Genomic DNA, 16,158 nt, shown 5'->3' with positions numbered 1-16,158 from the left:
AAGTATTAGAAATGCAAATAGGGGTAAAATAGAGCACTGTCAATAGACCTGATGTTTACCAGCATAGGCAAATCAGTTTCTTCATGTGTTAAATGAGGTCAGTTAGATTTTCCAGACCCTTCTACTTGCCAAGGTTGTTTATAAGATTTAGATGTAGAAAGGGATCCCTAAATAGTCTATCCCATTCATTTTATGGATGAGGAAACCAAGGACTGTTAAGTTAAATGACTTTCCCAAGGTCATGCAATCTTGCAAGGAATGACAGGTCATCTGATATCAAATTCATTCAAATGTACACTGCAATCAAACTAATGTATGTGAAGTGCTTTGTAACTCTGCACTATCAGCTAAATGTAATTTATTATGATTGTAATTTCCAAAATGCTTTAAAATTGTTCTTGTAAGCATTTTGTACATTGCCATTATAATATTAATTTGCACTGTTTTTTTAATAGTCCTACTCCAATGCCTCATCATGGTATTGGGGTGACTGGGTTTTTTTAGGCTATGACATCAATAGGAAAGCTTGAATATACCTGATCAAGGTGGAAAGGCTCCAAGAAGCAGTCTGTTGTTTGGAAAGATTTGGTCACTAGGCCCAGAACTCTATTCACTGAGCCATCTAGCTTCCTCTCCTCTTCATCTTCCTACTATGTCTTCTTTGATCCACTCACATTAGCTTCCTTCTGTTCCATGAATGAAACAGTCCATCTCTCTGCTCTAGGCATTTTTGCTGGGTTATTTCTCTTGCTTGGAATGTTCTCACTCAGCATCTCTGCCTTTTGACTTCCCTGCTTTCCTTCAAATTCCAACTAAAATCCCATCTTCTACAGAAAATCTTTCCCAATCTGACTTAATTTAATGCTTTCCCTTTGTTAATTATTTCCTACTTATAGCTTGTTTGTACATATTTCTTGCTTATTGTCTCCCTTATTAGACTCCAAGCAGTTTGAAGGCAGGGAATGTCTTTTACCTTCCTATCTGTCCGGCAGGTAGAATGTACTTAAATGTTTACTGACTGACTAGCTTGCTATGTTGATCTACAGTATGCTACATACTTTTTCTAACATTATTTCCCCATGACTATAATGATAGCAATAAGTCTTTTTAGGATGCTTTAATTCTTGGAAGGAAAAATATTAAATCAACATGTATTATTGGTTGTGATTCTAAGACATTCCTAAATGCTTAATTCCCTAATAGGTTCAAGAATATTCCAGAAGACTCTAGACTCTTTCTATTTCTTTGTGGGATAAACTGAAAAACAACTTACATTTATATATGGTGCTTTAAGGTTTGCAAAACACTTTACACATATTATCTCATTGATCCTCATAATGCCATGGAGTAGGTGCTAATAATATTATCCCCATTTACAAATGAAAAAAACTGAGACTTGATTTAACTTTAAGTGTTCCTGTTCCCAATTCTAGTACTCTAGCTTCTTGGCTATCCTTTTTTGCACTATTTGGAAAGCTGAGAGATAGTGAAGCATAGCAGATAGAAAACTGGACTTGAAGTCAGAAGAGGTGGGGTGAAATTCCACCTATGTTGCATACTGGCTGTGTGACCATGGCCAAATTAATTTATCTCTTTTGTAGCTCAGTTGTTTTTAGTCATATTTGACTCAGTGATTGATCCCATTTGGGGTTTTCTTGCCAAAAATACTGAAGTGACTTGCCATTTCCTTCTCCAGCTCATTTTACAGATGAAGACACTGAGACAAACAGGGTTAAATGACTTGCCCAGGGTCTCATACCTAGAAAGTGAGGCCAGCTTTGAATGCAGGAATATGAGTCTTCTTGACTCCAGTCAGCACTCTATGGACTGTACCACCTAGCTGCATTTACCTCTTCTTTCTACTAACTTTCATTAGGTATTTTCTCACCCATGGAGTTCACTGTACTAATGAAATCCCTATCCCCCCCATTCAGAAATGGAAGAGTAGCAATGTTTCACATAAGCCTAGATACTAACCTCATCCTGCCTCATGTCACCAAGATTGTCTTCTTGGTGGTAATCCACTCCTGATTTCCAGTGTGTGGTGTGGTTAAAAGAGCCCTAGACTGAGAGTTTGAGTTGCAGTTCTCCCACTAACTCTTCAGGAGACTCATGAGCAAGCCATTCCCCTGATGGTTCTCAGTTTATTGTAAAATGAAAGTGGTTGGATAGATTTCTAAAGTTCCATTTCATTTTTAATGATCTATGTTGGGGGTTTGTGAGGAGGGTTTCACATATTAATATCACTTTTTGTTTCTATTCATATATTTTTTATATTTCTTAATTGCTTCTAAACACCACCCTGGGTGAGTGGGGGAAAGAAATATAAATCCTTTTTAACAAATAAACTTGGTAAAACAAAACAAATTTCTATATTGACAACATCCAAAAATGTCTCATTCTGCATACTAGTCCAGCTCCTCCCTGTCATGAGTGGGGAAACATTCTTCACCATTGGTCTTTTGGAATCATGGTTATTCATATCATTAATCATTATTCTGAAATCTCAGAATTGTTCATTTTTATGAGATTATTACATAAATTGTTCCATTGGTTTCATTTGCTCTGTATCAATTCATAAAACTTTTTCCAGAGGTTCTCTGAAACAGACTTTTCATTTTGCATGGTACAACACTATTTTGTTACATTCATAGCACAGTATTATCTTCATGCTACCTAACTCCTGGGAATTTTACCCTATAACTTTTGTTGAATAAACTAAAAAGAGACATGGGGAAAGTTAACTTTGTAAAGCACAAATGTCACTTTTGTTTCCCTGATTGGTTTTCTCTGTAAGATTCTAGGCAAAGCATTCATACTGACTGATTACACTGATACTACAAGACTGATCATATAGCTGGTCACACAAGCAGAGCTCAATGCTGTGTATGTGCTTATAACTGAGAACTGCTGTGAGAACTTTTCTCCTTTAGCTACTTGCTCCACCCTTCTGACCCTCTCACGTTCTTCTTTGCCGAGAAAAGTATTTAATTTTTTGTGAGCCTGAGTCATGGAGAGAATAGAACGGGGAGAATTCTAGAAAGGTGAATTGGAACGGAGCTTGCAAAAATAAAATCCATTTTCAGTTTGTAATACTTTTTACTTTTTAGCCTCCTTACTTGTGCCCTTCCCTCTCTCAACCTCCCATCCCAACCCCCACTCCATTCTCTCAGGGTTCTCCCATAGCATCTCACTCTGATTGAGCCCTGCCAGTCTTCCCTTGCTCAGACCCGCCTGGCATCCCTTCGCCTGGCTCTCCCTTTCTCTCAGTCCCTCCTCTTCCTTCCCCCTCCATCCCTTCCCCCGCCTGCGGGCGCCGGGCGGTCCTCAGCTGAGCCAAGAATCTGGCCGGCCCCCTGGCCAACAGCGCTTTAGGCTTCAGCCTCTGATGCCCTTCCCAAATCCTAATCGTCACCGCCCACAGAAGCCAATGAGCTCGGGCCGGCTCACGCAGATATACACACGAGATTCTTCCCCCCTTCTCTTTTCAGTTGGTTTAAAAAGCAAACGCTGCCCCTATTCGGAGCGATTTGAAGTCTTGTCCTCTCCACAACTAGTCTTCCTTACCTCCTCCCCAGCGCGCTTGGCGCAAACAGCTCTGCTCTCTGCAGGGGCCTCTCTTCTCTCTTGGAGACTAGGGAATCGCTAAATTCCCGAAGCCTTGCCTCCCAGCCAGCCCAAACCCCGGGGCGCCTCTCAAATACCCGTTCTGTGTCCTGGACCAGCCGCTTCTCCTCGTCACATCTCGTTATCTGCAGCACAGCGCATCTTCCCCCTTCAGGCTGACCATGCCTGTCCGCGGTTTAGGGGCCGCGCTGCTGCCCTTCCTCCTCCTGCTGCTGCTCTCTCCCGTGCCTGGCGCCTCCCAGCTCTCCAGGAGCCGCTATGAGGCTAGCCCCGTGGGCTGCCCTGAACGCTGCGACCGCGAGCGCTGCGCCCCACCGCCGGACAACTGTGAAGGCGGCAACGTTCCGGACGCTTGTGGCTGCTGCCAGGTGTGCGGCGCCAAGGAGGGAGAGGCGTGCGGTGGGGGCGCTGGAGGCGAGAGCCCGTGCGGTGAGGGGCTCCAGTGCGTGGTGCCTTTCGGGGTAGCAGCTTCGGCCACAGTAAGGAGGCGCGCCCAGGCCGGGTTGTGCGTCTGTGCCAGTAGCGAGCCGGTGTGCGGTAGCGACGCCAAGACTTACGGAAACCTGTGCCAGCTGAAGGCAGCGAGCCGGCGTTCCGAGAAACTCGGACAGCCTCCAGTCATCGTCATCCAACGCGGCGCCTGTGGCCAAGGTGAGCGCATGTCGGCTGGTGAGGAAGTGGGTGTATGTGTGTGGAGACTTGCCTTCTTGTTGCCCTCTGAAGTGGTAACTAGATGTGTGAGTCCCCTGTTGGGACGTTAGTGACCCTTTTATAGAACCATAGCCTTTGGGGCACTTATTAGGATTTTAGGTATCTAGCTCAGTTTTCTGTCTTTAAAAATAAGGAAACTGAGGCTCACAATATGACTTGGTATAAAGGTACCACAAATATCAAGTTAGATTCAAACTCTGGTTCTCCAACTCCAAATCCAAGACTCCTTCTAGTCCTTTATTATTAACAACTTACATTTGCATAGCACTTTACAGTTTTCTGAGGCCCTTCCTATCTATTATCTCATCTGACAAAAGCTTTGGGAGGGGGTATGCTGGAAGGTGAATTTATATTTTTCAGATGAGATTCAGAATTCATATGACTTGTCCAGACTTACAATTAAGTGGTAAAGCCAATACTAGGATCCAAAGATTTACTCCCAACTCCCACTGTGATGCTCTTAATCACACTCTCTCTTTTTTAAAGGGAGCAGAAGTGTTAACTTTTGAATTGGTGCCTTGGCAGACTTTACCAACCTCTGTGTCATCAGCTTGGTAAGGGATAATGAAGAATGAAATGTCAATGGGGTAGGCTCATGGAGGAATGTGGAGGCCAAAAGAACAATTATAATTCCCATGGTTTCATTCAAAATGCTCCTCTCCATAGGTGAACTCATTTTAAAGGGGACACCAATTTAATAGTTGTGATAGTTTCACAGAATTACCACCGGTGCACTTGACTGTTTTTAAGTGCTTCTCACCATGTGCTCAAAAAAAGAAAAGGAAAAATAAACTGCCCATTTGGATAAGGAATTCTGGTTTGGAATAGCTGATGTATAGAGAATTACTTAGGAAGAAGGGATGGATTTAACTTCTTGTCTTCTGTTTCATTTTAAAAGTAATTTGAAACAGCAAACTTGGAGAAGAGACATGAGTTTTGTTTTTTTTTTAAAGGAGGGGTAAGAAAGGAATTTGAGAAGAGAAAGAGTTTATATTTCCAGGTGGGTCATTAATATGAAGTGTTTCTTATTGGGGGGGGAATGGAAGGTGTAAGAAATCCTGGGGGGGGGGAATCACAAGCAACATAGAATTGGTAAGTCGTCCTCTGAAACCAGATGTTTCTAAATGAATAAAAGCTGCCAGTTTGAATACAGTTTGGCAAAGACCTTCCTGCTGTCACCCAGAGCCAGATTTTCTTGTACTAACAGAAAGGGGGGTAGTGGTGGTGGGAAATAAAAAAGAAAAGGATTTTATCCAAATTTTCTTTTTAGGAACATAAATACTTAACAATATGACAAACCTGAGAAATCATCTTGGGAATGGGTTTTTGGACCTATTTAATCACTTTATAAATAAATATAAACTAGTTCCTTCCCTCAGGGAGCTTACTTTCTTGGGGAGCTAAGATGGATTCATAAAAGAAAACCAATCAACTTACATGGTAAACTGTATGATAAAAAAGACTGTGATACAGAAATTAAATACAAAAGTTTAGATGATGGAGAGAGATGTGGGGGGATGGACCAGGAGACTGTAGATTACAGTTTTAAGGATGCTGGATTTGGAATCTGGAGACTAGAATTCAATTCTTAGTTTTGAGCCCCAGTTTCTTAATTTGTAATTTCTCTAGTGCTATAAGACAATCTCTTAAGTTTCTTCTAGCACCACAAATCTATTTTAGGGGAAGATTTTAGTTGAACTAAAAAGGAAGAGAAAAAGGAAGGACTTTCCAGAGGAGGGGAATACCATAGACAAAGAACTGTAAGTGGGAAAGCACAAAAGATGTTTGTAGACCAGAAACAGAGAGCAGACTAGTTTGGCTGAGCAGAAAGCAGTGAGTAGACAAGATCTGAATCTGGAAAGGTCTGTAGAGTTTGAATTGATGATGGCCTTGAATTCCTGGCCAAGTAAAGATATTGGACCTAATCCTGTAGGCAGCAGGGGTTATCAAAGCTTCTTGAGCTGGGGAGTGACAGAATAAAAGTGATGTTTAGGATTAATCTGAGAAAGTACTTAGCAGCAGGGATAGGGGTGGGTGTGGCTTGATGGGACCTGTGACCAGACTGAAGGAAATTGTAATAGTCTGAGTGTGAGGCAACAGTTTTTAAAAATATATTTTTAGAGAGCAAGCCAACTCTTACTGTTTGTATTTGAACTTCGCCAGGGCCTTAAAAGTCTCAAGGTAGCAACAGCAGTCAAGCTATTTCTAATTTATCCTCAGCTGGGAGTATTCACTTAACAAGCTTTGGAATTCACAAAGTTATTAACACTTGGAAAGCAGAAAGTGGCCACTTGGTTACCTAATTATCTTAAACAAGCACTGGTGGCCCTGTCTGCCTGCAGCTTGGGAAAAGAGCTGTTAACAAAGAGGCTGGAGAAGTGAGAAAGAATCAAAAAGACTGGAAGCCCCAAGTAGTTGGTTGTTGTCTAGACTGTAAGTTCCCCAAAGGCATGGACATGTCTTATGTCTTGTATAGGCAGGCAGGTAGGTATATCCTGTTAATTGGCAAGGTAAGGAAGAGACTATGGCTTCTCCAGTATGGTCAAACCTCCCATTCGAGCTGGGACTGGTTATCAAGTAAGAATATGCCAAGAAAAACGATAATGATGACTAGCATTCATGTAGTGCTTGAAGGTTGGCGAAACACTAGACATACATTTTGGCATTTGTTTGATCCTCCCTATGAGGCAAAGAGGAATTTGTCAAGGTTCCTGCAGTTTGTTGGAGGTAATATCTTCTGCAGGGCCTGGCATGGTATGTTTTCTTAGTCATTTAATAGAGACAGCAAGATGATTTTGGTGGAAGGGGGATGAAACTTAGAATCAGAGGGCTGAGGTTTTTTCCCCAGCCCTGCTGTGTATTCACCATGTAATTCCGGGGGTAGTTTACCTAACCTTTCCTAGCATTTTTCTTAACAATTAAAGTGGGGAATAAAAATCCCCCTATCTTCCTCATAGGGTTGTGAGGACCAAATGAGATATGGACTCTCAAGGATGTTGTCACCACAAAATGCCATATTAATGTTAGCTATTATTATGATAATACCTACATTTTAGTAATTCAGGGAGATTTTTTGATTTTATTGATTTCAGTATTCTCGGTCTTGTTGTTTAGTTATATCTGGCTTTTCCTGACCCCATTTGGGGTTTTCTTGCCAAAAAGATACTGGAATAGTTTGCCATTTTCTTCTCTTGCTCATTTTACAGATGATAACACTGAGGCCAGCAGGGTTAAGTTACTTGCTCAGGGCCACATAACTAGAAAGTGTTTGAAATCAGATCTGAACCCAAGACCTCCTGTCTCTAGGCCTGGCTCTTTATCTACTGAGTCACCTAGCTGCCTCTCTGCCACCAATCCCTCTTACTGCTAGTGCCTCCCCTATTATTTCCAATTTATTGTTTCCATCTTGTTTGTAGGTAGTTGTTGGCATGCTGCCTCCCCCATTAGACTTCGAGTTCCTTGAGAGCAGGGACTGTCTTTCACCTTTCCTTATGTCCCCAGCACTTAGCACAGTGTCTGGTACATAGTTAGCATTTAATAAATGATAATTGACTTAATTGAACTTAGCTAATTCAATCTCCCTAGCTTGGTAAGGGTTGTGAGAACTTGTTCCCTGCTGGCATTGCCTTCAGGAACGTTCAGGGTCACCTCCTTTCCACAAAGAGGCATCACAGGAGGGCTTGAGTGAAAGATCATTGCTATTCTTAAATGTTCATTGAATGAGTCTGTTCTCCTGGTTATAGAAGATGAGGAGGCAGCATTTTGTAAAACCCAGAGAATTTCTACATACTTCTAAGAGCAGCATGCATGCAGAAGTGCCTTCTTCATGCCAGGCACTGTGCACAGTGCTAGGGATATAAAGAAAAACCAAAAAGCAAGAGGAAAAAGAAAATGATAAGCACAGTCCCAGCTGTTGATGATCAAAATGAAGCTGGTCTTTCTTGTGTTCCTTTCTAGGGACAAGTTATGGTTTATTCTTGAAGAGAGAGTATATAAAAGGCTGCCCTGAATTTTTTCTAGAGTATATTCCCCTAAAATGACTCAAAAAGAAGGGAGGAAAGAAGGGGATTATGAATCTAGATGTGAGAGATAATAGAGTGAAAAAGAAGAGAAAAAAATAGAATGAGGAGATTCTGAGATACTCTAACTATACTGGAACCTCCCAGGATACATGGTGAGTGTTTCAGAGGAAAGGATTCTGTTTAGTTTCTAGGTATATAATTCATTGGCAAGAGCAGTGATATGGTTTAGAGTATTTGGGTGAAAAGTAGAAGCATTGACCTTTGGGAAAATAAATTGTCCTCATCCATATACCTTAATGGATCTTCTTTTCAGTTACTCTCACTCTGTATTAGAGTTTTATAAATTAGTAATGGGCTTGAAAAAATATCAAGTGACATCTACTTTGTTGCTTTTGAAATAGCTACACCAATGCTCAAAATAACTATGTATTCAGTAAGCAATTATAAAGCATCATGAGCTAATTGTGGTCAGAAGTAGCAGGAGAGCCAGGAATTGTGGGCTAGTTTTTTATTTCTTTTCAGATTTGTGTGATCCTAAACACCTCTGCGCTTCCAATTTGGTAAGTTAATTTTCCATGAGTTTATATTTCAAATGAATAAATATCTTTGATGCCAATGTTTAGTTGTTTCTTTGTTGTTTTTTAACATGACATGTAACTGGTAGTGTTTAGGATTTCTTTGAGGACAGTTAAATAACAAGCAAGAATGCTGAATGAAGAGTAGGTTGTACAATATAACTTTCAATATAATAGAAATAATGTAAATCTAATGCTTTACTTCTGAAAAAAATCTAAATGAGGTACATATGAAGAATCAGAGATTAGATAACTCAGAATTGCATATATCATGTAAATTATGAGGAGCAAAGCCAAAATTTGAACCCTACTAAAATGGTTTACTAATTATATCCAATATTTGGTCCATTATACCATGATTCTTCTGTGTTAAGGACTGAATTAATTTTTTCTCTTCCCCAATTCAGACAACTAGGTGGCATAGTGGATAGAATATCAGGCCTGGACTCTGGAAGTCCTGAGTTTAAAACAAGCCTCATATATTTATTAGCTTTGTGATTTTAGGCAAGTCACTTAACTCTCTTCACCTCAGTTTCCTCTTCTGTCAAATGGGCTGGAGAAGGAAGTGGCAAACCACTCTAGTATCTTTGCTAAGAAACTCCAAAAAAGTTAGACATGAATGAACAACAACAAATTCAAATAATATAATAAAATAGAAATGTATATATTTTATATGTATAATATTATTATATATAATATATGCCATATATTATGAATACTATCTTATACAAATTATGTATTTATGTTTTAGAGAGTGGCGTGATTTAATCTATAAAGAATGATCCTTAATATCAGGAAGACCACATAGTAGGTGTATAATCATGAGCAAGTCAACCTTTCTGTGTTAAGACTACATAACTTGCAGAGAAGATTTCAGCAGGCATTGGAAAGAGGGAGTTTTCTAGTTCAGAAATACTTTATACTAATGAAATCACAAGTCCAGCCCCGATCTCTATATTTTATTGTTTTTGATGGTTGAAAAGATATTCAACTTTGAGTGGATATGACTCATTTTCTGCCTTATTATGTTTTAAAAGATTCTCTGATGGCAAGGTAATTTTTTGATCAAAGGCTCCCTTATGTTCCATGGGTTATGGTGACCATATTTTCCAAAACAAAAATCTGGACACATGGTCTCATTAGAGGATGTTCTACTTGCAAAGCCTCATTAAAAGCATAGTATATTTTCTTGGCACTGGGACTCTAAGAAATCTGGGTACTTAGGATTATTGTAAATATGGGGAGAAGAATGCTATAGCAGAAAGAACATTGGAATTTAAGTCAGAAAACATGAGTTCTAAATCATTTTTGCCACTTTCTAGGCTACATGGTTTTGGACAAGTCATTTCATCTTGATGAGTGGTCACAGTTTTACTTAGCTATGAAATGGATTTAGATGGATTAAACATTACCTATGGATTATTCCATCTGGAATGCTATATGATTCTGAGAGTCTGGATTCTAACTAAACAGAGTAGGAGGATGAATGAAAGGGAGATCTCCTTTGAGCAATGAATTATGCTCTTTCTAACCCAGAAACTATTTTCCCCAGTGACCCAGTTTCTCCAAAACCCTTTTTGCAGTTCCTTTCTTGGTAATTAGCAAGGTGAAGATTATTTTTCCCTATAGGAGTTGCTGGGATGGAACTGAAGTCTGAAAGATGAGGGCTTATGAAATACTGGAGTTATTGAAATTATTTCTCAAAGAATGGCCCCCTTTCTCCCTTGGTCCTCCTTAAAGACAGACAGCTTTGGAATTTTAAAATCTATCATATGGATTAGGTAAGGCAGATGACCAAAGCAGCCTTTGGCAACAGACAGGGCCACCTTGTCAATTTAAGGTACCTTTAATTGGTTATAGAACACAGTTTTGTTTTTTTTTAAGAAAGAAAAATAATCCGTTATTAATAATCCCTCCAAACCTGGTGTTTGGAAATCTTTCCCCTTCATTTCTTTGTTTTTTTTTCTTTTACATTGAATAAGAGGTTTACTCAAAGGCAGAGGATACAGAACAGACCCTATGGTCTAGAGAACACAGAAATTAACATGAAATTATAATCATGATTCCCTGGTGGTGTTGGATTTACTACTGGAATTGCTGGTAGTTTCCAAATTTAATAATCAGTCATTCAACCAGCATTTATTAATCACCTACTATCATGCTAGGTACTATGGTAGGTTCTGGGAAGACAAATGCAAAAAGTGAAATAATCTCTACTCTAAAGGACTAATAATAACACTAATAATTGCTAGCATTTTTATAGTGATTTAACATTTGCAAAGCACTTTTACAAATATGATCTATTTGATCCTCACAATGACTCTCTGAAGTGGGTGTCATTATTATCCCCATTTTATAGATAAGATAATTGAGGCCAAGGTCACATGGCTAGTATGTGTCTGAGGCAGGATATGACCTCAGAGTTTTCCAATTCCAAATCTAACACTGTATTTGCTGAACTACCTGACTGCCTATGCCTATGAGGAGCCTACATTCTAACCAAGACTAACCAGTGTGTCTTGATCAGAAGATTTTGGACATCATTTTTCAAACGTGGGGAACCCTTTCTGCTTGTTGTGCAATAAGGTTCTTCAGAGAGAGCAACGATCTGTTTACGATAAACTCCCTTTTCAATTTTGTTATGGGGCTTATTGCATGGGAGGAGATCTGATGTGGGCTTCATTTTTCCAGTGTCCTCCAAGAACTGAGTCATCTTTGCTCCATGTAAATTGGAGAGCTTTTGGTAAGCTGCCAGTATCTTAAATGGCTAATCAATTCTCAGTGGGGGAGGGGAGGTGATGCTCACAGAAATTCCTGCCAATTTTGATCTAACTAGAAAATGACTGCCATCTGGAGACTACAGGAGAAGGCAGTAACATTCACCATTTCTTGGCAGAAAGGGAACCCTGAAGAGAAGATCCTTATTCTGTCACATCTCCCCAGTAGTAAATTCCCTATGGCAAAGTGTGGCAGTAAGATGGTCCTTATATGTGGTGCCCTATTGAGACACCTACCAAGAAGTGAATGTTAAATTATGAATTTTTTCTTGTTACTGACATGTCTTTGTGTCCTAGGAATTTTTTTTTCTTGACAGCATAAAGTTTAACAATTCTTGATAGTTCTTTAAAAAAAAACAAACACCATTTTCTTCTGTCTTGGAATCAGAAGTATTGATCCTAAGGTAGAAGACTGGTAAGGACTAGACAGTTGGGATTAAGTGATTTTTCCCAGGGTCACACAGTTAGGAAGTGTCTGAGGTCATATTTGAACCCAGGACCTTCCAATCTCCAGGCCTGGCTCTCTGTCCATTGAGTAACCTTACTGCCCCTCCTTGACAGCTTTATTTGCTTTGTCAGTTTGTCCTTAAGTTATCTCTTTCATAGATGGTCAACATGAACAAAAGTAAGACTAGAATTAACCTAGGTCCTCAAAAAAGAGACATGATCAATCCCTTTCCTCAAAAAACAGTTAATAATTCATTGATTCATAATTCAAGTTCATAACATCTACCAAGTAGAGTGTTGTAGGAGTTAAGGTGCTGGGAGATCTGGGAACCAGTTTTATCCTAGATGACTTTGAGGAAGTCAGTTTGGTTAGAATGAGAGGTTTGGACAAGATAATCTCCAAGGTCCCTTCTTGATGCTAAAGATATGTGATTCAGTGAAAAGTTCTTTCATTTGACAATAATCTCTTGGCTGAGAATAAGGAGAGCCAAAGCCACAAACTTGTAAGCACAAGGAAGAACATCATAGACATCATTTTGGAAGTTCCAACCTCAAAGTCCCTGAAGCTGTTTGCCTAGTTAGTTATGATTTTCCATGTAGCCTTTAAAAGGAAAAAAAAAAAGAAAAGAAAAAAATAGCTGAAGTGGCTTTTAAAAACTTCCTTGACCTGAAATACTCATAAAAAACTATCAGTTTATGGGGCTAACTCTGCCCCCCCCCACAAAAAAAGTTCTAAGCTCAAAAAAATGTCAGTGAACCATAATTACAGTGTTATGCTGGAGGAGAATAATCAGCACAAGAATTATAATGAACATAATAAAGTGAGTGAAATGTTTCAAGTTTTTTTATAACCTCATCAGTCTTTATCTGGGACAAAATGGCCAACCTCTTAAGCCACTGAAAGCCATGCTGACCAATAAGAAAGCAATCTTAAACTGCTATCGAATAAAAGTCGCTCTTTACTCAGTTATTAAATCATCTTCTCCAGCTTACAAGTCTTTCCAGTTAGTGGTTGTTTTTTACTTTTGAAAGACAAAATATAATATGACAATCTATAGAAGGAAAAAATCTAACTGAATTATGCTTTGGGAGCATGGTGGGGTTTGAACAGAATCAGAGAATATTTGAGCTGGAAGTCTTAAGATCATTTACTTCCACTGCTCCTTTTTACACTTGGGAAAGTTGAGTCCCAGAGAGGGTGACTTGCCCTAGGCCACACAGAACTAGTCAATGGTAGAGCCAGGTTGAGAACTTAAGTCCCATGAATGGCTCTGTCACCTCAATGCAGGCATAAGCTTGTTCAGGATGAATATTTACTAAATTTAATGGAAGAATATAGTGCAATGAATAAATAATATTTATTTAATAATAATAACTAATATTTAATAAAGTAGTTTTCCATCAGGTTCCCTGAAAGGTATTTTTGAACTCTTATGTTGATACGATTTTTTTCTTAAATAATTGGTTCTTACAAGGAAGTAAATGAATGTAGCATTAAAAATGAGACCATTTTGGAGAAATGGGAATTATGTATCAGAGAGTAAAAATAACTATTCTTATAATTTGTTAAATTATAGAATGTTAGAGATGAATGAGACCTTCAACATTTTCTAAAGCAATCTACTTTATATATTTGGAAATTAATGCCCAGAAAGAGGAAACAACTTTGTCTATGACCATACTAGACATTTGAGTGTAATTTTGTATGACTCTAGGCAAGTCACTTAATCTCTGTTTGCCTCAGTTTCCTCAACTAAAAATGAGGTTAAAACTGGTACCTACCTTGCAGGCTCATTGTGATGATCAAATGATAATATTTATAAAGCCCTTAGCACAGTGCCTGGAACATAGTTGTTCTTGTTCTTGTTGAATCATGTCTGACTCCTTGTGACTTCATGGCTCATTGCTATCCCTGGAGTTTTCTTGGCAACGATATTGGAATGGTTTACCATTTTCTTCTCCAGTGGATTTTTTTGTTGAGCAATCAGAAGTTATGTGACTTGCCCAGAGTCAAACAGCTAAGAAGTGTCTTGGGCTGGATTTGAACTCAAGTCTTCCTCTCTCCAGGCCAAGTGCTCTTAACCATTGAGCTCTTGGAACATAATAGGTGCTGTATAAATGCTTATTTCCTTCTTTTCTCTGTAGTGGAAGAGCAGGGACAGGAACCCACTCCTTCTGACCCCTTTTAGACTAAGAAGATTGCTTCCACTGCACCTCCTTGGTTTTAATTGTTTCTGAGCTGATTACTTGAGCCAGAAATTATTTTGCATCTTCATGCCTTTTGCTAACTTCCTGTTTCATTTCCCTGCCCCCCAAAACCTCACCTTCTTCCTTTCTAAATCTTTTTCTTTGCTCCAAGAATGTCTTATCAGTCAATCATTCTCCTTCTACCTGTAACTCTGGTTCCCCACCATTCCTCAGTTGCACTCTGAGGCCTGGCTTTATCTTTGATTATCTTGGTGACCTTTAGCAATTTCCTTTAGATTTATAGCCTCAGCTTCCTCATTTGTAATATTCATGTTTGAATCAGAACAAGGTTCTAAATGTTTTGGGGTTTTTGGATCCCTTTGTATCTGGGAAATCTGTGCCCATATACTTTTTAAATGCATAAAATAAAATATGTAGGATTAAAAAGGACACCAATAATATTAAAATAAAGACATAATTTATTCCTCATGAAAGTTCCTGGACCCTTGCAACCTATCCACAGATCCCCAAATTAAGAACTTTTGGATTAGCCAGTTCAGAAGCCTATGATCCTTCTATGAATGTGTAAGGCTTGATGTTAGGTCTTGGCATTTCTAACATCACTTTGTTTTCATTCTTTCCCTTCCTCTTTTCACAACACCCAGCTCTCCCTACTTCCTTCCCTTTGACTTGATCCAGAATCCTTATTCCTTCCCCAGAATTACTGATCCTTACTTCATTCAATCCTCTTAAGAAATTGATGTCTCTGGAGTTTCAGGCATCTCACTCTGGGCCATTTTGCCTAAGGAAAGAGAATTCCAGAGGGAGACTGAATGATTTTGGCAGAGCAGCCTAACAAGGAGTAGCCGGAGCAGGAAGACTGCTTAGCTGAGAAATCTGGGAAGGTCAGGAACTGAGCCAGATGCTTATCAAGGGGAAAGTTGATAGTGTTTTTGTGAACTGAGCTTTCAGCTGTTTCCCTAAAGATAATAATAGGTACATCATGTTTGGTTTTTGGTGGAGATTTTTGAAAAGAAGTTGTATAGGTAGACGATGTGAAAACTGAAAAAAAAAATATTAACAAAGTTAACAAAAACATTAAAAAGCATCACTCATTGTCCAACACTTCGCATCACCTTAATGAGGAAAATGATATTGAAGGAGGACCTGAGTCCTGAATTTCATTTTTTCTCTTGGCTCTGATTCTATCTAAGTCTGTGTGACTATGGGTGATTATTTCTTAGTTTCAGTTTTTTTCTCCGTGACATGGGGATAATGGCACCTACTCTACTGACCTCACAGGGTCAAATATAGTCTCTTTGCAAGCTCTTTTGAAACCATGGACTGGCCATTTAAAGTTAAGTTCTACAATAATATCACTTGTTTTTAGGTATAGAGTGCTGCAGTGGGGTGAGTGGCAAGACCCAGGAGCTCCATAGTTTATGTCAGTTTGTCAAATGGGGGTGAGGCAGGCCACTCTCATCCAAGCCTTGGGAGTGATCAAACAGCCTAAATGGGTTCTGTGTCAAGGAGGGAAGGATTGAGAGAAAAGCATTCCCTTTTTGTCATTGAAAGATAAGGGGACTGAATAATAGAACCAACCTGTGACTCCAATACCAGTAACTGGTCTATAGAGATTTGCCATCTGTCTGCCCAAGTTACTACTAGTTAATATTCTGAGTTTCATTCCATCTGTCCAGTTGAACTTTTTAGGTCCTCTTTCCCTCAGTTTATTTCATTTGCCTTACAATCTTTGTGTAAGGTTTGGTCAGAGTCTCTGAATGAAGTATATTCTTTCACCAAGTAAATAAT

General features: G+C 39.2%; 1 protein-coding gene across 1 annotated transcript in view; it reads left to right on the top strand.

The window, feature by feature from the left end:
• The first annotated feature begins 3,177 nt into the window (after window positions 1-3,177).
• Window positions 3,178-16,158, top strand: part of HTRA1 (HtrA serine peptidase 1) — an 85,401-nt gene continuing 72,420 nt past the window's right edge. Inside the window, exon 1 of the mRNA XM_007478862.3 lies at window positions 3,178-4,278. Within this exon, the coding sequence (XP_007478924.2) occupies window positions 3,789-4,278 (490 nt within the window). The 5' untranslated portion in view covers window positions 3,178-3,788. The remainder of the gene's footprint in view (window positions 4,279-16,158) is intronic.

Source organism: Monodelphis domestica, chromosome 1 (assembly GCF_027887165.1).
Source record: "Monodelphis domestica isolate mMonDom1 chromosome 1, mMonDom1.pri, whole genome shotgun sequence".
NCBI classification, from domain to species: Eukaryota; Metazoa; Chordata; class Mammalia; order Didelphimorphia; family Didelphidae; genus Monodelphis; species Monodelphis domestica.
Note: the sequence above shows the minus strand (reverse complement) of the source record. Positions and strands in the feature narration are given on the sequence as shown.